This window comes from Drosophila sulfurigaster, chromosome X (genome assembly GCF_023558435.1).
Source record: "Drosophila sulfurigaster albostrigata strain 15112-1811.04 chromosome X, ASM2355843v2, whole genome shotgun sequence".
Lineage (NCBI taxonomy): Eukaryota > Metazoa > Arthropoda > Insecta > Diptera > Drosophilidae > Drosophila > Drosophila sulfurigaster.
Window position 1 is genome coordinate 28,894,975 of NC_084885.1, and position 24,903 is coordinate 28,919,877.

At 37.8% G+C, this 24,903-nt stretch overlaps 1 protein-coding gene across 3 annotated transcripts in view; it reads left to right on the forward strand.

Annotated features, from left to right (window-relative positions):
- The window catches only part of LOC133847371 (neurobeachin), a 111,095-nt gene that overhangs the window by 23,931 nt on the left and 62,261 nt on the right, over positions 1 to 24,903 (forward strand). For all 3 annotated transcript variants that reach the window (XM_062282358.1, XM_062282359.1, XM_062282360.1), the window contains exon 2: positions 9,241 to 9,345. In XM_062282358.1, the coding sequence (XP_062138342.1) occupies positions 9,241 to 9,345 (105 nt within the window). The remainder of the gene's footprint in view (positions 1 to 9,240; positions 9,346 to 24,903) is intronic.

Consider the following 24,903-nt stretch of genomic DNA (forward strand, 5'->3'; position numbering starts at 1 on the left):
ATTGGAGCACACAAAAAAGCCCTAGAAAAGAGAGAGAGAGAGAGAGAGAGAGTGAGAGAGAAAACAGCGAAAGATTAGAGCGGCGAAAATGTGGGCGAGCGGCTTAGAGCCAAATGCTTGGGCGTTGGGATTTAAGATTTTAAACTGGAATTTATAAGCGAACTACAGAAATTGATTAAATAATTGAAGAGCGAGCTATGGGCAGCTTTATAAATAATACTCAAAAACATTCATTTAATTAATGGCAAATACAAGAAAACTAATTTCATTAAAGTGCAATCTATATTTGAATTTAATTCATTTCGAAAATTGATTTCAAATATGGAAAGAAATGTTTATTCGAATGTATGCAGCACTATTCAATATATGAAATATAGACTTTGGTAAATTGTAGTATTTCTGTGGTATATTTCGGTATATTTGGCATATTTTTGGTATAATTTTGGTATAATTTTGGTACAATTTTGGTATATTTATGGTATATTTTGGTATATTTTGATATTTTTGGTATATTTTTGTATATTTTTGATATTTTGGTATATTTTAATAATACCGCACTGTTTTGATTTCATTTAATATTTATTTTGAAATGGATTTTATGGTAACTTTTAATATATATGAAAAGCAAGGCAGCATAATATTACGTATACGCATTTCTTTATAAGGAAAACTTTCGTTACTTATTCTAGATTTATTTTCAAACAAAAGTAAATGCTACTTTTAGCTAATAGTATTTATTATTAAATGTAATATATACATTTTTTTATATGCCTCAAAACTCAAGCACAATATTACGTATACGTATTTTTTACACAGATAAATTTCGTTGGTTATTTTAGATTTATTTTCAAACAAAACTGAATTCGATCAAATATATGAAGATTCACTTTTTTTTTGTTTTTGGATATGTTTGAAAACTCAAGCACAATATTACGTATACGTATTTTTTACACAGATATATTTCGTTGGTTATTCTACATTTATTTTGAAACAAAAGTGAATGCAACTTGTAGCTAGTCGTATTTATTCTTAAATGTAATATGAAGATACATCTTTTTATATGCTTCAAAGCTTCAAGCATAATATTACGTATACGTATCTCCCAAGTTAAACGGAAATTGCTTCAACAAACATATAAATATTTAGCTGTATTTGTTGCAAGCAGTTTCAATAAATTGTTCTTTTCGCTTAAACGGAAATAATGGAGCAATGCAGCTGCGCCTAAGATAAACAGTTTCGAGTAGATTATTCAGCTCATTCTCTCTCTTTCTCTGTTTCTTGTTCTCTCTGGCAAAAGTTGGCAAATAAAAGTATTTGCTTTTCTGTTTATATGCTTTTTTTTCAATTTTGTTTTTATTTGTATTTATACTGGCATTTGCAATCCGTCGCTGTCTTTGCTACAGTTACACATTTCCATGGCAATTTCCACATCTATTTCCCATTTTTTTTTTCTATTTTTTATTTCTTTCTCGTGGCAAACTTTGGTTTGCATTGCGGCGAGTGTCTCAATGAGTTTCGACGAGGGAGTTCTTATTTAATGGCTGATGCCATATTTGATTTATTTTTTCTATTTTCAATGACCATGCACATTCGAGATCTCTCTTTCTCTCTCTCTCTGTCTCTCTCTTTCTGTCTCGTATCTATTTAGCTCTGTCGTGGAGGGCTTTCATTTTATGCTTAGCGTGTTGCAAAACTTCGATGATTAACTTTTTCGATTAACTCAAAACTCAAAACAGACACCACACACACACACCAACACACTCGCACACACACACACCTACACACACATACACACACAGAGAGCCACATGCGCTGGAAAGTATGCAATGGGAAAAATAGCAAAATAAACAAGCAACAACAAGAGCGACTGCAAACTGAAAACTTTTTCATAGCGATAAACAATTTTCAACGTTTTTCTGCGCCACGCCTCCCCCCCTCTCCCTGCCACACGTTTCCCCCTCTCTCTCTGTCTCTCCCTTTTTTTTATTCTTGTATTTTTTGATAGCATAAATTTATTTTAATGTTTATGCTTAACAATTCCCACTGCAGCAGAGTCGCTTCCTCCACATTCCCTCCTCTTCCCCTCCACTTCCTCCGCTTTCTCTCCTCTCTGCTTTTGGCGCACTCAATCAGCTTTTGGCCTAGTCAAAGTTTTGGATGCGCCTTTTTCTCTGGAGAGAGGAAGAGAGAGAGCCAAAAAACTTTGCATATTGATAAGGCATAGCAAAGCGTACAGATAAAATAGCGAGTAGATTAAAGACGAGCCGAGGCTTCATCACAAGGCAACAAAATATCCTCTCCCCTTCCCCTCTTCCCCGTCCACTGACGCACACTTGATTGAAATCCCTTTGGCAGACCAAATGGCAAAGCTTGAATTGTAGTAGAAGAATCTCTGATTGATGTCTGTCAGTCAGGAATCCTTTTATCATTTCACCACACAAGCGTGGGCGTGCACCCCTCCCCCCGCCTCCCGCACCCTTCCACATATGTCTCTCCCTCTCTCTCTGTCTCTTTGTGTGTGTGTGTAATAATTATGGGGCATGCTAAGCCAGCGGCAATTGTTTGCGATGATAAATGATGGACACAGCGCACAGAGCAGAGCATAAGAATAGCAAAGTAGAGAATGGGAAAGAGAGAGGTGGGGAGGAGTGGGGGGCGTGGTCGTAGGCGTACACATGGAATGACCATGAAATTCATTAAGCTCAGGTCTATGTTATGTTTTATTTTTCGTTTCGGTTTGGATTTGGGTTCCAGTTTAGGGACGTTGGACAGGTCATCAGAGTCATCAATAATGCGGCAGCCAAGAAAATTTTGAAAACGTCTGAGAAAATGTCTAATGAGGGCAACACGCAAACACTACTCGAAGGAGCAGCATATGCGAGTGAGATTGTGTGTGAGAGAGAGAGAGAGAGAGACTTGGAGCAGCGTAAAAAACAATAAAAAGTTCCACAGCGAAAATTTCCCCAACGAGCAATTTGCAAAAGTGCGTGAGTGTGTGTGTGTGTGTGTGTGAGTGTAAATAAGAAGCAGCGAAAGTAGAGAGAAGGTAGTGGCAAAAGAAAAAGTAAAAGAAAGAAAAGAAATTGAGTAAAGTGTTTGAGCGAAGAGCATTTGCAAATAAGCGACGATGAAAGAAAAGCCCACAGAAAAAAAAAGAGTGAAAAAAATAGGCAACAAGAAGTGGAGGACAAGGTGGCGGAGCAGATGGGAGAGGGGCAAGGGGCAAGGGAAGCCTGGGGAATGCGTTTACTTTTCAAAAACTGTTTTAAAAGCTTAACCACGAAAAACTGCGAATATTCCCTAATGACGAGCACTTCCGAAAAGAAATGCCACAAAAGCCGAGATGAAATGCCCCCCGAAAATAGCGAAAGAGACAGAGCGAGAACGCAAGAGAGAGAGGGAAAGAGGGAGAGAGGTATAGTGGGTGCTGCTGCGATGAGTCGCTGTGGGAACTGGTAACCGACAATGATAAAGCGCCATGATAAAGCAGTCGAGGCATTAGCATTGGGCATGCCACAATATGAAGCAAAGCATTTCACATACGCAAGGCAAACATGCCACAGAGCGACAGAGAGAGTGAGAGAGAAAGTGTTGAGGGGCAAGTGGCAAGTTGATTGCTGCAGATAACACACACACACACACACACACACAGCGAAAGGATGTCGAAATGGGAAATGTTCATGGGAAATGGGCCAGAGATTTTGTCTTTTTATTTTTTTGGTTTCGTTTGGTTTGTTTGCATTTTATTTTCTTTGCCCCGCTGTTGTACTTGTTGTTGTTGTTGTTCGTGTGCATTTGAATTCGGAATACGGAATACGGAAATTTCAACTCCTCGTGGGAGTAGTTAGTCATGGCGATCATTGTTTCAGTTTCACTTGTGTCTGTGTGTGCCCCCTACAAAACCAATCGGGAATTTCTCTCTGCTGAGGTGCTGTCGAAACAAATGCAATCCAAATGAAGCCAACACTTTCTTGCTCACAAGCTTAGGCATTGTTCACAGGGTATTCCCAAGTCGCGCAGGCAGTGCAATCATTTGAGTGGAATTGGTTTTTTAATAAGTTTCTTCGTGTTCCTCTTTTAATCTGAAAGGGTCTTTGTAAGTCAATACTCAACATATACTTTCATTAACATGCATTTTCTTTCTTACTTCATTATGTGAAATTCTTAATGAATGTTGCACTTGACCTTGTAATGTGTGAAAGGGTCTTTTTAAGTCAATACTCAGCAAATATTTGTATATTATGTCTCATTATGGTGAGATTCTTAATCAAAGTGAAATACTCGATTAACTTTATATTGATTCATTTTGTACTTCCATTTTCAATGTGTTAGAGGGTCCTCTCAAGTCAATACTCAGCTTAGATTTTCATAGGCATTCACTTTAAGCGACTTATTATATTGTGTGAAATTCTTGATTAGCTTTATATAAATTTTTTTTGTACTTTAATTTAATTCTCAGCATGGATTTTCATATTATTGCACTTCATTGTGTGAAATTCTTGATCAAAGTGAAATACTGGATGAACTTTATATTAATCAATGTTGTTTTAATGTGTAAAAGGGTCTTAGCAAGTCAATACTCAGCATTGATTTTCATATTATTGCACTTCATTGTATGAAGTTCTTGAGCAAAGTGACATACTCGATTAACTTTATATTGATTCATTTTGTATTTTGATTTTCAATGTGTTAAAGGGTCTTCTCAAGTCAATACTCAGCATAGATATTCATATTATTGCACTTCATTGAGTGAAATTCTTGATCAAAGTGAAATACTGGATGAATTTTATATCAATCAATGTTGAAACTCACCTTTTAATGTGTAAAAGGGTCTTAACAAGTGAATACTCAGCATAGATTTTCATAAACATTCACTTAAAGCGATTTATTATATACTTCATTGTGTCGCAGTGCCTTCCCCCTCTCTCTTTCTCTTTCTCTTTCCCTTTCTTTTCCTCTCATTTCATTTCACTCCCTCTCTCCATCCACCGCAAACTACACACATCTTTGACAATGGCGTCGACGTAATTTGAGTCGAGTTCGACACCTGCAAAATGAAATTGAATTACAAGAATAATGCGAGCAACCTGCACAAAAGTAAAAAAGCGACGGCAACAAGCTTCAATGAGAAAAGTCAAATAGAATAAAAGCTACAAAGGCAATGGCCTCTGCCTTCTCCCCTTTCCCTTTTCCACTCTTTCACTCTCTCTCTTACGCTTTCTATTTGCTGAGACTGCGAGTGTAAAGTGTAATTTTTACACCTTCACGCTAAATTTTCAGCTGGCAGCCCCTTGACGACAACCGGGCTCCTCTGTTGCTTCTGTCCCTGTCCCTGTAACTGTTCCTGCCCCTTTTGGTCCATGCTGCCTGCCACACACCGTGTGGCATACAAAACGTTGCCACTTGAGAACTTTTAGTGCGTCTCAATGCGCATTTTAAATAAAATAGAAATTCAATTTACTTTAAATAAGCGCAAAGCGACAGAAACACAGAAGGAAACAAGCGAAAGCAAACTCAAACACTCTCAGGACAAAAGCGTTGGCAAGATGGCACGATGGGGAGGGGAAGGGGGAGGGGGAGATGAAAGGAGGGGGAGGGACACGGCGAGACGAGGTGACAAGCAGCAGTGAAACGTCAGCGACAGCTTCTCTGTCCAACGAAGGAGACAACAGCGCAAAAAAAAAAATAAAAAATAAAATGAAATAAAAGCGAAGAAATGTGCGAAAAAAAACACGAAGCGAGAGAGAAAAAACCTTTTTTAAATGAACTCAAAATTGACTAAATGTGCTAGGAAAAGGTGCGTGATGATTGCGAGAGGGGAGGCGAAGGAGGAGGGAGGGATGGGAAAACTCGCTGGGGAATTGCAAGAACCCAAGCTGGAATATAATTAAGCGGCGTTTAGGAACCAACTTGCCTTAATTGTTTGCCGTGAAGGCTAAAAACTTTCCGCAAAGTTTAATTTAAATATGAATAAGAACAGTTCTCGCTGTCTCTCTCTCACTCGCTGTCTCTCTCGCTGGCATTCTCATTTCATGAAACTCGTTTTATTTAAATTTTTTATTGTATTTACACATTTTTTGCGTCTGTATTTTCAATTTGGTTGAACTGTTGTTTGTCATTTGAAATTGATTCACGAAATTGCAAGACATTTAAACTTTGGCCAACTAACGGGCATTGTTTGCATGAGCTTTGGGAATAACAAAGGTAACTGCGTCAAAGTTGTATAACAGTTTTGAACAATACTATTGAAGAAAACAAAAATAAATTGATTGCAGTGGTATAACAGTTTTTAAGAATGGTGTATTACAAGCATGAAATAATAAATTAATTTGTATTGAACTTGTATAACACTTTTATGACACTTGTATGACAGTTGTATAACAGTTTGACACAAGCAGTATAATTGTTGCAAAGCTTCTGTATGTTAGTTGTATAACAATTTATTTGTATGTGGGTGGTATAACAGTTGTATAACAAATGTATAACAGTTTATGATAAACAGTATAATTATTGCACAATAGTTGTATAAAAGCATTTGTAGCATTTGTTTGCCTGTATAACAGTTCTAATAATCTCTATAAATGAAAGGAAGCCAGTAATACATTTATGTGGGTGGTATAACAGTTGTATAATACATGTATAACAGTTTATGATTAACAGTGTAATTGCTGCACAATAGTTGTATAACAGTTTTGTAGCATTTGTTTGACTGTATAACAGTTCTAATAATCTCTATAAATGAAAGGAAGCCAGCATGTAATACCAAATATTGCGCTTTAAACACTCGTCAACACTTTTCATAAAGTATTTTAAAGCACTTAAAGGCATACGAGTTGATTTGCAAGCCAAGCATAGTCCATTGTTGAAGCAGCTGCTTGATGCGGCTGTGGCTTTGATTTCGCTGCAAAATCAGGTGATAAGAAATCACAGGCCCACAATGGATTTTGCACAGCAGCACAGGAGCCGGGGAGCTTTAGCCCCAAAAGGATGATGAAAGGCGGTGAGACGGGCTGAGTTGGGGGCAACCACAGCAGCCACTAGGCTGTGGTTGTGGCAACCCGAAGCAGCAGAGGTAGAGGCAGAGGCAGAGGCAAAGGCTGTGGATTTAAGGCCGCATAATTATAAAGCTGTCCATAACAAACAGCTCAAGTGCAGTCAGCCCCAAAGAATCAAGGCAGATAGTGGGAGTGCGAGACAGAGAAGGAGATAGAGAGAGAGAGAGAGGGAGAGAAACTGCGCAGGATTCTTATTAAGAAGAAAGGGATGTGACTGGCGCCCAGCTGGCGGACGCCAGCCAAAATGTTGCTAAGCCCCCCAACAAAAAGCAAGAAGAAAAAAAACAGCAAAATACAGACAGAGAGTGGGAAAGGGAATGGGAGAGAAGGAGAGGAAGAGAGGAAGAGAGGAAGACAGACGCCAAAACACTTGTAACACTTGTGCGCTAAAGTTGGCTCTAATCAATTTATTGAATTTATTTTGCTGATTTTATTAAAGCGCGCAAAAAGCATAAAATGAATTGACACAAAATCCGCCAAAGACGATTCCACCAAAGTGGCCAACGGGAAGAGGGGAAATATTATATAACACACACACACACACAACAAGCGGGACAACAACGAATTCGATTGCCGATTCAATTGCCTGTCAAATAAAAAGAAGACAGCGAAGCGAGTGTGGGAAATGTGTTTTGCTCCGTCTCTCGTAATTAAGTTAGAACCTTTCTTCACTTTTACTACTCCGATTGAGTTTTATACGCCTGCTATGTGACATTTCGCTACTTGTTGTGAAAGGAGCGCTGATTGCGTTGCCAGGATATGGACTGGACCCCCCTTTTGTCAGACGGACGGACAGACAGACAGACAGACAGATAGACGAAATGCGTAGGCCTATGATGAGTACTTAGCTTAAGCTCGACAATGTTTCGAGGCAACAAAATGGTTTTCAGCCAGCCAAAGCAAAAGATAATCCCATCCCCAATCTCAGCCAGCATCTGGGCATCTCTTTAAATTTAAATTCGATTCTCAACTTGAAAAGTTAAAAACCTAAACCTGAAGCACAAATTAATAACAATTGTCACGCATGAATGTCTAAATAAATATCATACAATTATTATCAAACGATTTATCACAAACTGCATTTTGTGCTTTTCAACTAATTTAATGACCTGCTGATAATCCTTTGTGTGCATTTTGAAGTCAACAACTGTGCAAGCGATAAACATACACAGTTTTGTATGCACAATAAATGTCAAACAACAAATTAACTGCAATGTAAACACACAATATTTATTAAGAGCCAATCAAAAATATGTTCAAATTTTTATAGAAGGGTATTATAACTTTGTGCCTGCAGGACATGTATGTTAAAGGCAGAAGGAGTTTTTGGTAGATTTATTAATAACTATATTAGTATTTGCGATTTCTTTAAATTTGGATCCGATCAGATACAAATTGTAGAAATAATTTTGTATGTGAAAAAAACGTCTACTTATAGTACTACGAGTCTTTGTTATTTTGGCTGACAATTTGGCATATCTCATACTCCATGGTATATTTTGTACTTATACTAAAATATACTATAGTTATACCAAATTATCAGTGTATTATTATATTTGGTTTATCGATACCATAGCCTTCAGTGTATTTTTGCCTTCGGAATATTATATGGTATAATTTGTAATAAATATGTACTAAAATATACCGAAGGCTATATTTAGTAAATCTATAATATACCAAATATACACTTAACTATATTTAAGTATTTTTCGGTATATTATATAGTATGTATGGCATATTTTATACTGATACTAATACTAATATACTGAAGTATATACAATAATACCACTACAATATACCAAATCGAGAATATACCAAACAAAACCTTCATTTTATTTTTCTATTTAGGACTACTATCGATATACCAAATATAGACTTCAGTATATTTCAGTATGTTTTCGGTATATTAATTTGGTATATTTTTATTTTAGTATTAGGACTACTATCGATATACCAAATATAGACTTCAGTATATTTTGGTATGTCTTTGGTATATTAATTTGGTATATTTTTATTCTAGTATTAGGACTACTATAGATATACCAAATATAGACTTTGGTATGTCTTTGGTGTATTAAGTTGGTATATTTTTATCATATTCATATCACACAGTCGAGCACACTCGATTGTAGCTTTTTTACTCATTTACTATAACAATTTCTTCCATTTTTTGTTCTCCTTTCAGCTGGTCGGCGGTGAATTCGATATGGAATTGAATTTTGTGATACAGGATGCGCAGAATATTAAACATATGCTCGAGCTGCTGGATCATTGTCCGCCCAATTTGCAGGTGAGTCTCTGATACGTGGTAACTAAATAATTGATTGGTGGGATCCAAATATATATCATATATTTACATTCTTTTTTATCGTTCAACTCTTTGCGAGGCAAAAAACAACAAAATATAATTGCGCGATGGCACAAAATTCAATCAAAATGTTTGCAGCATGCTGTGTGTGTGTGTGCCGCATCAAAGGCAAATTAACCAGCGACAAAATGAAGACAGGTGGGAGAAGGCGGCGGAGGGGATGGGGGGGGGCGTGGTTTACATTGCCTGCCTACAAATTGGGCGTAATGAAAACGCAACATGAAATGCCTTTCAACTGTTTTTTACTTTTGCTGTTTTCTCTCTCTGTTTTTTTTTTGTGTTGATTTGCATATGAATATATATGTCTGTCTCCGTCACTCGTTCAGCTGTTGTGCGTACGTGTGTGTGTGTGTGTGTGGGTGTGTGTGCGTGTTAAGCAATATTTTACACCTGACGTTGTCACTGCGCCTCGGCAGCGCCAACAAATTATTAGCATGAATGCTGGCAAAGGATCTCCGGCTCCCGGACACGTATATAACGTATATGTTAATGTCTGTCTGTGTCTCTTTCTGTGTGTGTGTGTGTGTGTGTGTGTGTGGCAGGAAGTGTGTGCTGTCTCCCTCTCTCTTCACACACATTGCAATTGCGCTGCGGGATAGAATACGACAGCAAACAGAAGTGGAGAGTAGAGGACAGGACAGGTTGCCTGTCAGCCGCATGCGAAAGTGTGAAAGAGTAGACGCCGGAAGTTGAGTAACCGTGACAGCATACAACACACGCACACACACACACACACACACACACACACACACACACACTCGTTGCTGTCGCTTAATGAGTTTGTTTCAACTTTGTGTCTCATGCATCTAATAAATAAAACATACAACAGCTGCTCGCTGCAATTTTGAACTTTCACGCAAAACTAATTGTTTCAATTTCAATTTTGATTTGTCAAGCATCGAGCTATGACCAAAAATGTTTTTCCCCCCCCATTTCAAAGTTGACGCGTTGACATATGAATTTCAACAAAATTCCATAAATTGCCAATTAGAGTTTGAGCAGAGCGAAATAGTTACACAGCTGCTTATTAAAAACCTAGAAAACTTTATAAAACGTTATTGCTAATATTTAATTAGTTTTTAGTATAGTTAAATTGAAACAAATGAAATACTTTATAGTGAATATTCCATATTTATTACGTGTATTTATTTAGCTTGCCAGTTTTTAGTACACCTCAAAGATATCTCATGCCAAATATTTTGTAATAAAATGATTAAGAAAGTTATAGTCAAGAGTGATCGACTATCTACTTTTAGTAATAGCAAAACAGTGCAGTACAATTCATAAAATATACCAAAAAATACTAAAAAAAAATACCAAATGATATATCTGGTATATGTATATACTATAACATGCAAACTAGAATTGCATCTTTATTGCAACGCGGTATTATTTTACCAAAAATATACCAAAAAAATACTAAAATATACCTAATGTTATATATGGTATATGGATAACAGTACATATGTACATACGAATTATTCTTATATATTTATTGCAGCGCGGTATTATTTTAAAAATATACCAAAAAATACTAAAATATACCAAATATTATATATGGTATATATAATATTTCTACTGTTTCATACGAACTAGTATCACATCTTTGTTGCAAAGAAAGTTCAATATTAAATTATATTTGAAATAATTGATTTTTTATTACTTTTGGCTTAGTTTAAATAATTTTCATACCAAATATTTCGTAGATAAAATATATAAGAAAGTACATCCATTATCAATAGAAGCAGTAGTGTATTTCTCTTAAAACATACCAAAATATACCAAATGCTATATTTAGTATATGAATATACTATCACATATGGAAAAGAAGGAAAATAAATAAACGATATAGATCATATTGATATATTTTGCGTTGCTCAGGCAACTTTTAGGTAGATAAATATTTAAGTGAAAAGTGCACAAAGATAACGCGCTAAGGCAGCTCAGATAAAATTTATTGTCTTGCGGCAATTTGTTGCATTGCGAAAGTGCAAAAAGCAGAAGTGGCTGAAAACCAAAAAAAAAAAAAAATTGAGAAATGCGAAGCAAACTTTTTGTTGATTTTTCTTGTCTCCAAAGCGAAGCATTTGCTTTTAACTGTGGCGTGTCTTTAATGAAAGGCAATTCTGCTCAGGTGCGAGCAAGTGTGTAGGTGTGTGTTTATATGTGTGTGGGTTTATGTAGGTGTGTGTGTGTGGGTGTGTGTGGGTGTGTTTGATTGTTGTGTGTGGGTGGTCGATCCATTTAAAGTCACTTACATATGCAAGCCATTAAAATGCCGCTTGCCGCATTTCGGCGCCAAGCTTCAAAGTGTTTAAGAGTGTATGTGTAGGTGTGTGTGTGTGTGTGTGTGAGTGTATGCGTGTGTGTGTTCGACACGAGTTTCGCTTGTCGCTGAACAACACACAAAATAGTTGCGGCTTGCTGCCAGCGAAAATTTATTTAGCTTTTTAAATTAATGAAAATTGTCACTGACAAATGTGTGCACACACACATTGGTGTGTATGTGTGTGAGTGTGTGTGTGTGTGGCATGGTTGTTGTTGGCATATGTAAAACACGCATCAAATATGCATCATTTGAAGTGGCGCAAAAAGCGTTGTGTGATTTTAGGCGCCAGCTACAAGAATTTCCAACATTCGGCTGGCTGGCTTAATTTGGCATGCCAAGCAGGTGCCACAGCAGTCGCTGCCTCGTGGCTGGTGGCTGGTGGCATGCCCCTTTACGTGGCAAGTCGAAATAAAAAGGAATTTACAGCCATTTTATTGCCTCGAGGGGGGAGAACAGCAACAGCAACAGCAACAACAACAGAACAACATCAACAGGGAACAGTTAACGGGGGCCCAAAGCCAATGCCAAAAATGGCAGCCCAAACAATTTTGCATAGCTGACACACCAACACACACACACACCAACACACACACACACACACACACCTATACAGCTGTAACTGGGAATACTTAAATGATTTATGTGTTTACCAGCAGCGTTTCTATCCAGCTCTCTCGCTCTCTCTCCGGAGGAGCCACTCAATTGATTCGGCACGTAACCGGGCCAAGTGCAAATAACTGTTTCAGTTCAGCTCAGCAGCCGTTAACCCGGCCAATGGCCCATGGCTCACACTCACACACACACACCTGCTCAGCTCTCACCTTTTCTTTCCCTTCCCCCGTATTTTCTTCGTCGTGGTCGTTACATTTTATACTTGACAATAAATTTGCAAGTCGCTTCGCTTCAGCTCAGTTCGCGCAAATCAAAGCGTCTTTTCAAAATTAAGCCACGTTATGGCTGCCAGCTGCTTCTCCATCTTCCATCTTCATTTCAGTCACAGTTACAGTTACAGTTTCAGTTAGCAACAGCTAACCGCATATTTGGCCTCCTCTCGCTTCCTCTTCTTCACTCTTTAGTACAAAGCCTTTTTCGTCTGCCCAATAAAATTTTACAGCCTTTGCCAGCGCAGCAATTTAATGTAACCTCTTCCCTCTGCCCTCTCACTTCTTGTGACTCGTTACCAGTTACTCACTCGTTACCAGCTTGGCCTAAAACATAGTCACAGTCACAGTTACTGGCTGGTCAACAGCTTTCACCTTCCATCAAGTTTGCTGAGTGACTTTGATTTGCATGAAGCATCGCCAAAGCCTTCATTCATGTATGTCCTTTTCTCTTCTATTCTTTGATTGCAAATTAATGCAACATTTCATGTCAAATTAATGCAACTTGAGCTTCACTTGCTTTTCTTCTTCACTATTCGCATTTTCTCTAGCCTCTAGCTTATTGTATTCTCTGGCCTGTTGATGAACTCTTTGGCATCTCCGACCCAATAAAGTATATATATTCTTGATCAGCGTCAACAGCCGAAACGATCTAGCCATGTCTGTCTGTCCGTCTGTGTGTCTGTCCGTCTGTCCGTCCGTCCGTATGAAACACTGGATCTCAGAAACTAGAAGAGATAGAGCTATACTTTTTTTTCGACATCATTTGTTATGTTTGCACGCAGATCAAGTTTGTTTCAAATTATTTCCACGCCCCTTCCGCTCCCGAAAATAAAAAAAATCGAATAACAAGCGTAATTCAAAGTCGAGCACACTCGACTGTAACTTTCCTACTTGTTTTCTGTTCATCTATTGCTTCCGTCTCTGACACTCTCTTATTTTGCATTACGTTTTTGTTTCTTACTCATTGGTTCAAAAATTTTAATTAACATAGTCTAGAAGCGTTATTTAACTGTTAACAATTTGTTTTGTTACATTTATCATATTCATAGATTTTTAGTTAAAGAAACTGATTCAATAGTTGCTCTTGTCTAACATTAAGAAAGTTGCTTTGGTAGTTTATAATATTATTATTTTGTATGAAGTGAAAGGATTTTTGACTGCTTCGGTTCTCATATTCTCTATCTCCCTCTCTCTCTCTCTCATGCTGTCTCTCGCTCTCTCTCGATCTCTCTTTCTTTCTCGCAAGCAACAGAGAAAAACCTGTAATATTCGCTGCAACGAACTTGAGCTATTGCTTATCTAACGAAGAGGATGAAAACAAAACAGAGTTTGAGTATGCCAGGGGGTGACAGTTTTCAGGGATGGAAAGGGAAGGGAAGGGGAGGGAGGCAGAAGAGCCATTGGCTTTAGCTGCTTATCTGCGTTCGAACAGTGACGTCTTCGTTGTGAAGTCGCAACTTCAGCTTGTGTTGCTGTCCCTGTCCCTGTTACTGTTGCAAGCTCTAAAGTTACACGGGGGATTAACTTGTGATTATGTTGCCAAGTGAGAGAGGGAAAAAGGGAGAGGTGGAGGCAGAGGCAGAGGAGGAATGACTAAACTTTTGGAAATGGCGGCATTCAGCGGCGGCTTAGCTGCAGCTTAGCGGCGTGTTAAAGCCGAAAAATGCTCGCATGCCACAGTGTGGCATAATAGGCACAAGTGGCACGAGGCACGAGGCAGAAGTAGAAGAGGAAGAGGGAGAAGAAGCGCTGTTCTGCTGGTTGAATTTAAAGTTCAAAGCGAGCGCTGTAATTATCCGAGAGTGTGGCAAATCAGCAGCACAAACAGAAAATGCGAGATGCGAAAATGCAAAATGGGGGAAAATGGGAGAAAAAACAGCAAACGGAAAACGGAAAACAAATCCAGCGATGGATATCTATAAAATGCGAATATCTCTCTCGCTCTCTCTCTCTGTCTCCGTCTCTTTCTATCTATGCCACCGTGGGGCAACACCCGCGGGAGATTAGCAACAACTTTCAACATCGACAAAGCAAAGCAGAGGCAGCTAGAACAGCAATAGCCAAAGGCACAACATTAAAATTTATTCATGAATTGAATTTGTATTCGTTGCAGATATTTTATAAGTTTCCCACTTTCCTCCCACACACACACACACACACATACAAACACTGTCCGAATGCTGCTTCTGCTTCATTCCCTCCCACTGCCTGCCACGCCCAGTCTTTAGTCCAATAGCCTTTGGGCCTCCGTTTTTCTACACTCGTGTGAATTTCAGCATGCGCAGCGTTCAGTGTTCTATATAATATTTTATTTGATTTCGTATTTAAATTCTAACTGCAAAACTCAAATGAAGTTGGAGTTTTATCAACTTCAACTATTTATATATTTGAAGTATTTAAATATTTTTAGTCATAATTTGAATTGAGAAAATCCACGACAAATTACTTGAGCTGCTTGGAAATTTCTCTGAATTTAATAATTATGTTTGAAAATAATCACAAAACTAACGTAAACATTTTTCTTCAGGGTTGAATGCTTTGAAATATATTTGTATTATATTTTGAAGCATCACAAAAAAAACTGAAAACATTGAGAGAATATTTAGAGTCTTAAAGAGCTATTCGCAAACTATTAAATATATATTTGGCAATTGCCTTAAGCTTTTCTTATTTGAATTTGCGAAATATATTTTGTGCATTTGAATTGAGCATAAACATTTCTCAGATGTGATCAATTTGATATTTGGAGCTTAAATATCTCTTCTTCTCATTTGTAAACTGCCTTCAACATTTGTTTAATTTATTTTGCCAAATATATTTGATGAATTTTCGAATTGAGCAAAAGCCTTTCTCAGAAGTATTACTGAACATTTATAAATAAAATGCATAAATGTTCAGTTTAGGTAAAGAATGTTGCAAACATCAATTCAGACAATAGCTGACACAATTTCGATTTGCAACAATGACTTTGCAGCCAGAATTTATTTGTTTTTCGTTATCGAAGTAATAAATATGAGAAGCATTTATTTGTAATAATAATAAAGAGCTTTGCTCACATTTTGTTGGCCTTAAAGCAAAATTCAACAATTGACTTTTGGTACATCTCTTCTTTTTTTTTTTTGCCTTTTTGACATAGTTTGCTCAAGGTAAAGCAGGGGAGGTAGGTTGAAAGAGAGAGAGAGAGAGAGACGAGAGAGACGAGAGCTCGAAGAGTACTCACAGCTGTGGCAAATGTAAACACGTCGACACATTGCAGAGACAGTCAGGCAAAGCTAAACAATTTGAGTTGCACATTAAATATGAATGACTTGTCATAGACCAATCGAACGCTGAATGCCATACAAAGCAACACACACACACACACACACACACACATACACAGACACACTGAATATTGGCCAAGAGTTGTGTTTGTATTGTATTTTGTGTTTGGCCTTTTCAACGGCGTCACGTAGTAGACCCTCAGACGAAAAAAATCAAATACGAAAAGAAATTACAATTGAGTGTGCTCGACTGTGAGATACCCGCTACCCATTTTCTATAAAAGTGCAGTATTATATTGACAAAAAATACTACAAAATATACTAAAGGTTTGGTATATCTGTATACTGTTAGAAAATATACCAGACATCGATATATTATTATACTCAAAATATACCAGATGTGAATATACTATTATACTCCAAATATACCAGATGTGAATATACTTTTATACTCAAAATATACCATAGGTCAATATACTGTTATATGCAAAATATAACATAGAGTCATCAAAATATACCAGATGTCGATTCACTATTATACTCAAAACATACCGAATTACGCCAGAAATCGATATACTATTGATATACTATATATTCAAAATATACCATAGAATACAAAATATATCAGATATCGATTATTAACTCGAAATATACAAAATATACCATACTGAGAGAGGAGACGTCTCCTTCTGTCTGTTACATACACACATACTCATTTATAGCGAATTTGGTATATTAATATACTACTGCCGAACAAAATACTACTACAGTAAAAAATATTATATATCAGATTAAGTAGTGGATGACTAATTCTGTCTGTTACATATGTACACATACTTTTATTTGGTATATCGATATACCACTACAGTATCAAATATACCATAGAATGCCAAATATACCATTTCAAAGATAGCTGATACCCTTCTATCTTATGTGTGGCGGGTATAAACAGAAACAGAGGCAAATAGCTTAGACGGAGAAGCCAATAGGCCAATAGACTAAGCTCTGCCAAGTCAAGGGTGTGTGTTGGTGTGTTGGTGTGTGTGTGTGTATGGGTGTATGGGTGTGTGTGTTGGTGTGTGTGTTTGCTCGCGTTCATTGCGGCAATGTGAAAAGGTCATTTAATTTCTTTTTGATTTGCTTCTTTTTTTGTTGTTGGTTGTTCGCTCTCGTTCGCTTTGTCGCGCCATTAAAGTGTAAATGTATTTTTAAGTAGACGCTTAAAAACAGCCCCTCCCCACCCCTGCACCCCTCATAATGCCTCCCCTACCACCCTTAAAAAAAAGGGCAGCCACTCTATGGGAGAAATAGAAGCAGCAGAGACCGTAAAGCTAAAAAAGCCGCACAAGTTTTAAATTTTTGCCGAGTTAATAGCATTTTAAGTACAATACAATACAAGCTAGAGAGAAAGAGAGGGAGAAAGAGAAAGAAAAAAAAGAGAGAGAGAGAGCTACAATACAACAAGCCATAAAATCAAAATTAACTTAAGCATTGCGACTGAGAATTTCAATTTCAATTCCAATACACACAAAATCAAATACAACAACAATACGAGTACAAATAAAATGCCCAAAGTGCAGCATAATTTGATTCTAATGGACCAATACAAATTTGGCCAAACATTTTAATGGGCGCATACCCTGTGAAAAGAGAGAGAAAGAAAGCGGGTCTCTTAATGCATATTCAATTAAACAAGTTTAAGAAAGATTTTAGCTAATTGCAATTTAACAATTTAGAGCTGAATTATTTTTTTTTTTTATACAAATTCACAAGAATTTAAAGCTGAATAATACATAAAATTTCTAGAATCTTGTTGTATTTAAAAAAAATTATAAGCTTCATTTGCAGTTGCAATACTTTTGTCTTAATATAATATACATATATGTATTTCCATCAATTTAAATGTAAATTAAAGATTTATATTTGTTCTATCAACATACATTAAAAAAAACAATATTTTTGTGTAAGAAAATACAAATATATTTTTCTATTAATTGAAATTCCAAACAATTTTAATTTGAAGTATGATCTATTACATTTTTCTTTTAGTTAAACGAAAAATGTAAATCTCATTTTTTTAATTTTAATTGTTTGAAATTGAAACTTATAGAAATATATTTTATATATTTTTTACTTGGAAGAACTCTATTTGTTCATCATTTGTTACTATTATTTGTTCGTTAATGATCCATATAAAGCTTTGCCTTCCTTTTTTTTAAGACATTTCAGTAGCATTTTAAAAATAAAGAATCGAACTATGTTAGAAACAAAGTGTTCAAGAGAAGGAAATGAAAACTCAAGAATTTATTTTGCAACAATTTCTGCATCTCTCTCTCCCTCTCTCTCTCTCTCCCACCCTTTCTATTGCTGTCTCTATTTGAAGTTGAATTTATGCAGCCTTGATTTGCGTAAGCTTCAGTTGCAGTTGCCAATGTCATTTGGTCAGAAAGAGTTGATTTGGAAAAATCCAAGAGAAATTTGTAAATTTGCAACGCAAGCCCAATGACAATTAGAATGTGTTGCAGTCAAAGTCAGACTCGAATAACAAGTTTGTGTTGTTGTTGTTGTTGTTGTTGATGTTGTCGCCACTGATTGCTGTTGTTGTTGTTGGTTCAGTGTCATCAGACATGAAATATGCATAAAGGTCTGCTAACAATTCTGCTTTGACGCGATGCGAGCGAGAGACACAAATACCATGGGCCTAAGGGCAGGCAGCACACATGCCACACATGAGCGCCTGGGCGTGGCAGACAACCCCCGAAAAAGATGTGGGCGGGGGCAGGAGAGAGAGGGAGGGAAGGGGAAGGGGAAGGGGAAGGGAGATTGGTACGCTGTGAAAACAGTTTGGAATACTTTAGAAGCTGCTTTGCATTTTTGGCTTGCGGGCTTAGCTTCGAGACTCGCTCGCTCTCTCTCTCTCTCTCTCTCTCTCTCTCGTTCTCTTTCTATTGCTACGAAAAGGATTGAATGCTGTCAGCGTGTGTCTTCCTCCTGCCACCTGCTCTTTCTCTCTCTCTCTCTAATGCTTACACATGCGTTTTGTCATTCAATTTGAACACGCTTCGTCCTAGGCTGCTGTCTAGGCATCAACTTGTGAAGCGGCGGCCGTTGGCATCATTGACTCATCAATATGCAAAAAAGAAGCCGCAACTCTGCTCTCCTCTGCCAGTGGCAAGAGGGAAAGGGTAAGGGGAAGGGGAAGAGAGAGAGAGAGCATTTGGAACGCATTCAGTGAGCCAGTTTTGCGTTTTGGCAACAACAAAAGAGTTTTCGGGGCCACACAGTTCCGTTAGTCAGCCGTGCGTCAAAAGCAATGCAAACTTTTTGTGGGCGAAACCCCTCAACAAAAAAAAAAGAAAACCCAAAAAAAAACACTCAAAAAAATATATATAATAAAAAGAGAAAGCAAAAAAGGAAGGCGGCAGAAAAAAAAATGAAAGAAAATTATTATGGAAATGTCAACGTGAAACTTTTGCACAAATTTCAAAGCTACCAGCATTTTTCTCTCTCCCCCCCTGGACTCACACTCTTTTGACCCCCGCTTGTGCCCAGCCACGCCTTTGGGCAGCAAGAGTCCCGCTTGAGTAGACGCATATGCTTCACGTTCTTGAATGCTGTGCGTCCATTTCGCTGGGTTCGGCTCGAATTCCAAACACAATTGAATTTCATGTTTGACATGACCACCGCAGCTTCCCCCTCCTGCCACTCCTTCCCACCCTATTGGCTAAAAGTTTTCATTGTTTTGCTTTGGGTTTTTGCCATTTGTGTGTGTGTTCGCTGCTTTCCTGCCAGGCGAAAAAATATTTAATGCGATTTCCATTGGCTTCAATTCACTGAAATCTCAAATCTGAAATCTTGACACACACACACACACACACATGCGGAAGAAGGCGCACTCAAGTGCATGGGCGTGGCATTTTGGCTTAGATCGGATTTGCTTTCCGCCAAATATTTGCATATAAATTAATTCAGAAACGCTCGCGCGCAAATCGCGCTTTTACAACTCTCAAGCGAAAGGCTTAAGAGGCGAGTGTGGATTATATTAAATGTATATTTGCCAGCTTAAATGCTACTTCCTTCTTCCTTCACACAAATATTTGCAGGAAATTTAAAAATTTAACAAGAAAAATCAATTTCCAAAAGGAGTTATATTTAATCCTCTAAAGTGTATATACCATATGTATTCTTAATCAGCTTCAACAGCTGAGACGATATTATAAATGTCTGTCTGTCCGTCCGTCTATATTAACACCTTGATCTCAAAGACTATAAGAAATAGAGATATAATTATTTTCGATAACATTTGTTATGTTTACACGCAATCAAGTTTGTTTCAATCTTTTGCCACACCCACTTACGCCTCCTACAAACGTATTTTTGAAGATATAGTTGAACATTTTGGAACATACAATACTAACTATAGTTTTATAGATTCCTGAAAAATTGCTGAAGATCAGATAAAAATTGTTATTTAAGAAATTCGTTTATTTAGCGAAAAAGCTAACTTACTCCGGGTTTTTATAGCTTTGTCTGACAATCTGGTATATTTTTAGCTCTATGGAATATTTAGAACGTGGTACTTTATCAATATTCCAAATATAATGTTATGTGCATTTTAGTATTTTTACGGTACATTAATTTGGTATATTTTATGGTATGTTTTTAAGGTAGTAGCATATAAATATACTAAATATAACATTTGGTATTTTTTTATTATGTCTGTTTATTGTCATTTTATGTTTTTAATGCAGTATTATTACAATATACCAAATATAGCCTTTAGTATATTTGAAGTATATTATTTTGGTATATTTTAATACCACTGGTATCTCACAGTCGAGCACACTCGACTGTAGCTATCTTACTTGTTTTAGTATATTTGAAGTATATTTTTTTGGTATATTTTAATACCACTGGTATCTCACTGTTGCTGTCTTACTTGTTCAATCTTTTGCCTCTTAAGCCGAAGAATATTTCACAAATTGTAATTTTGCTGCAAAGCACACACATTTAATAAATGTGGAAATGGAAATGGTGTCTAATCGATTTTTGTCGTTTTCTTTGCGTTCAATCCTTTAATAGATTTCAGCTGGGATTTATTTGCCACACTCACTCAAAAGGTGTAAATGAACTCTGGCATATGAACGAGCGAGCGAACGAACGAGTTGAATGTGTATGCTTGAATCAATTCGCACTCAGCTTAAAATCACATCAATCTAGATGGCATACTCTAAGTGATATGGGGGCCCATATTAGCCTCACTCTCCAGTCTCCAGTTTCCAGTCTCCCAGTTTCTATGTCTGCCTTTTCACAACCCTTCTCAATGCCACATTGCCTGCCACATCATCCCAGCAACTTTTGCAAGCCCACTCAGCTGTTGACTTTTGTGACACCTTTTTTTTATAATTCAATTTAGAAGGCACGGGTTTTTGTGGCATCAAAAGGTTTGATGTTGATGCCGATTCACTTGGGGGGCAAGTGGCAAGTGGCAGGTGGCAAGTGGCAACATTGCTTCCCCCCCCAACGCGACTTAAAACGCGTTTTTCACCAAAACTCGCGCACGATTTCTAACGCCTACACGCCTCAGTGGGCCTAGAAACGTGCCAAGCACCCGCCCAAAGCTCTTCAACATGGAATAAAAAAAGAAATGCAACAAAAAATAAAGTAAAGAGTGACAAAAAAAAAAACAAATCAGAAAGCTACAGTCGAGTGTACTCGACTGTGAGATACCCGCTACCCATTTTGAATAAAAGCAAAATATTGCGGTATTATTTTCCAAATATACCGAAAATACTAAAAATACTAAAATAATACCAAATGGTATGTTAGGTATATCGATATAGTACCGCATTCAACAAAAAATTATAGCTCTATCTCTTACAGTCTCTGAGATCCAGTGTTTCATACGGACGGACGGACGGACGGACGGACGGACAGACGGACGGACAGACGGACAGACGAACACGGCTAGATAGTCTCGGCTGTTGACGCTGTTCAAGAATATATATACTTTATAGAGTCGGAGATGCCTCCTTCTACCTGTTACATACATTTCCTGCCGGCACAAAGTTAGAATACCCTTCTACCCTATGGGTAGCGGGTATAAAAAACAAACCTTGGGAATTGATGTTGAAGCCTCAGTTACATTTGAATTCCTCACACACACACACAGACAGAGAAGAGGACGAAGGGGAATTGTATCTATTCCAAGCAACCCTGTGTCAAAACTTTTAATTTGTGAAATTTGTCGCAACAGAGAAGCAAAAAAGGGGAAATATGTTTTAAGAGCATTCGCTAGCATGATGAGCACAACTTATCGCTACCCTGTCTGAAGAACTTTCTGAACTTCAACTCGTTATTTTTATTACATCTGAGTTAAGGGTATTCCAAAAGTCATCACACAAGAGTCATCATCAGAGCTCTCACTCTGAGTTCAGTCGGACAGTTTGACGGGGGCTCAAAGGCCGCAAATAATTGCTCTTGACTTACTCCACGCCTCATTAAAAAAATTGCAAACAACAAAAAAAAAAAAGCGAACCTGCAATACCAAATAATTAAAGTTCAACTCTTTTTTTTGTTTTGTTGCGTCCGTCAAAGGACAAAACAAACGCAAAATATAAACAATGGCAAATGGCACGAAGGGAATGTTGATAATGATTTTTTTTTTGTTGCTGTTTGAGTTGTCTTTATAAATGGGAGGGTGGCAACCCTTGCCATTAGTGTTGCCGGCTCTTGCGGTTGAAATTAATTAAATAAATTAAAATTTAGCCAAAAATAAATTGAAATAAAATACTTTCGACAGTGCAACGTAATTAACTTTGTGGCGTCAAGTGGATGCAGCATAGAATAGCTAGCTAATGGATGGGGAGGGGTTGGGGAAGGCAAAGGAGAAAGGGAAAGGGAAAGGGGAGTTGAAGTTACCTATGCCCCTGGAGGTCAGCGTCGGTCACAAGTGATTGCCCTTTGTCAGTTGCCACTTGAGTAACTGACATCATCAGCAGAAGCATCCACACAACGTTTCCCTCAAATGCGAAACTGCGAGTTGGGAACCGGTTCAAGCCTTTGACAACAGCACGGCAACTTCATCATTACTGAAACAACAAATCAGGCAAGACATATCAGTCTTAGCCAGGTGACAAATGAGTCAGCAATGATTTCAGCAAATCAATTTTTGAGAGGATGTTTTTGAGTTTCATTCTCATTTGAAGCTGTTTGATGTAGTTTTGTGATCCATTCCAGCATTCCAGCTCAGTTAATTACTGTAACTTGATTGACCTCTTGTTTAAGTGTTCCATTCCAGCGTTTCAGTTCCCCATTGTGAAGAGACTTGCAATGTTTTCGTTGCTACTCAACGATTATTTTCATGTTTCAATCTCATTATTTCATTCTATAATGGATATTGAAACTTTTTCTTGTAGTTTTGTGATCCATTCCAGCATTCCAGCTCAGTTAATTACTGTAACTTGATTTACCTCTAGTTTAAGTGTTCCATTCCAGCACAAACTTGTCACATTTTTGTTTTCTACTACTTGTGTCTCATTCCTATTGTTTCTTTCTCTAGTGTGTACCGAATTTGTTAGTGTTACTTTTACTGTTCCCTAGTTTAATTTAACTTTACATTTTTCTAGTTTTACATCTACTATTTGTTTTAGTTTTAGTGTTTGTTTGCAGCGTTTCATTTTCCATTTTGCAAATACCTGTAAATTGTCATATTTTTGCTGCTGCTCATTGACTAATTTCGTGTTCTTTTCTCGCTGTTTCCGTCTTCATTTCGTAGTGAATCTATTTGCTGTTCCATTCCAGCATTTCAGTTCAGTTTATTCCATTTACTCGGGTGTCTTTTTTACTCTATCCCTTTCTTTGTTTTACCCACACCCATCAGTTGATATATAAGTTTCAGTTGTCCAACTTGAAATATGTTCTAAGCATTGAGTGATAGTCAACAAAAAGAAGAGAAGAAGAAAAAGAAGAGCCAAATATTTATTGATCAATTTGTGTGTGTGTGTGTGGAGTAAATGCGCAATTGATTGCAGTTAAATGAGCTGCAATATTGCAGTGCGATGAATTTATTGTTCTTGCCGTCGCTTGTTTCAATTTCCATGCCGGCAAATTGACAAATTTGTCGCCTGTCAGCATTTAGATGAAGGCCCAAGTAAATGGCCTGAATGTGCCTCGTCTTCGTCTTCCGTCCCTTGGCTTCTGCTTCCGTCACATGTGACTTGCCTTTGCCTTTGCCACTGCACTTTGTGTCAATGTTATGCACATCAGCAACGCCAATGACATTCAGCATCCTTGGGTTTTAGGATGCGAAGAGAGAGAGAGAGAGAGAGTAAGGAGAAAGCCACCAGCTAGTGGCAGTTGCAGTTGCAGTTGCCAGAGACAGAGAAAGAGACAGAGACAGAGGCCACGCTACTTAACCCGCAAACTGCTGACGTTGCTGCCACTTTTTAGCCATATGTGTGTGTGTGTGTGTGTGTGTGTGTATGTGTGTGGCACATCCTGCCATGACTCTGCCTTGAAGCGTTCCTCCAGCATCTCCTGCCGCTTGTTTGCATTGCAGCGGCAGCTGTTGTCAATAATAAATTTCCGTTAGAGAAGCTGCAGCAGATTTGCAGCAGGCAAGAGCTGCAAAAAAAAGCACAGACATAGAGAAGGAGATGGAGAAGGAGAAGAAGAAAAAGAGAGGGGAAGCACAGGCAAATGGCGCTGAAGGAAGGAAGGAAGCATATCGTATAAGCGCATTGCACGGCATCACAGACAAGACGATGGAGAAGCAAATGCAAAAGCAGAAGCTGAAGCTGAAGCTGAAGCAGATTGGCAGGCAAAGACGAAGGTTGCACTAAAAAGATGACATAAAGATAGAGGCGAGCGGGTGTTGAAATTGAATAGGGGGCAACTCTCTGGCTCTCTCCTTTGCTCTCCTCTGCTCTGCTCTGCTGTGGCATGCAAAAACGATGCGATGCGACGCGACGCGAGGCGTTCTTCTCTTCTTTCCCCTTTGCCA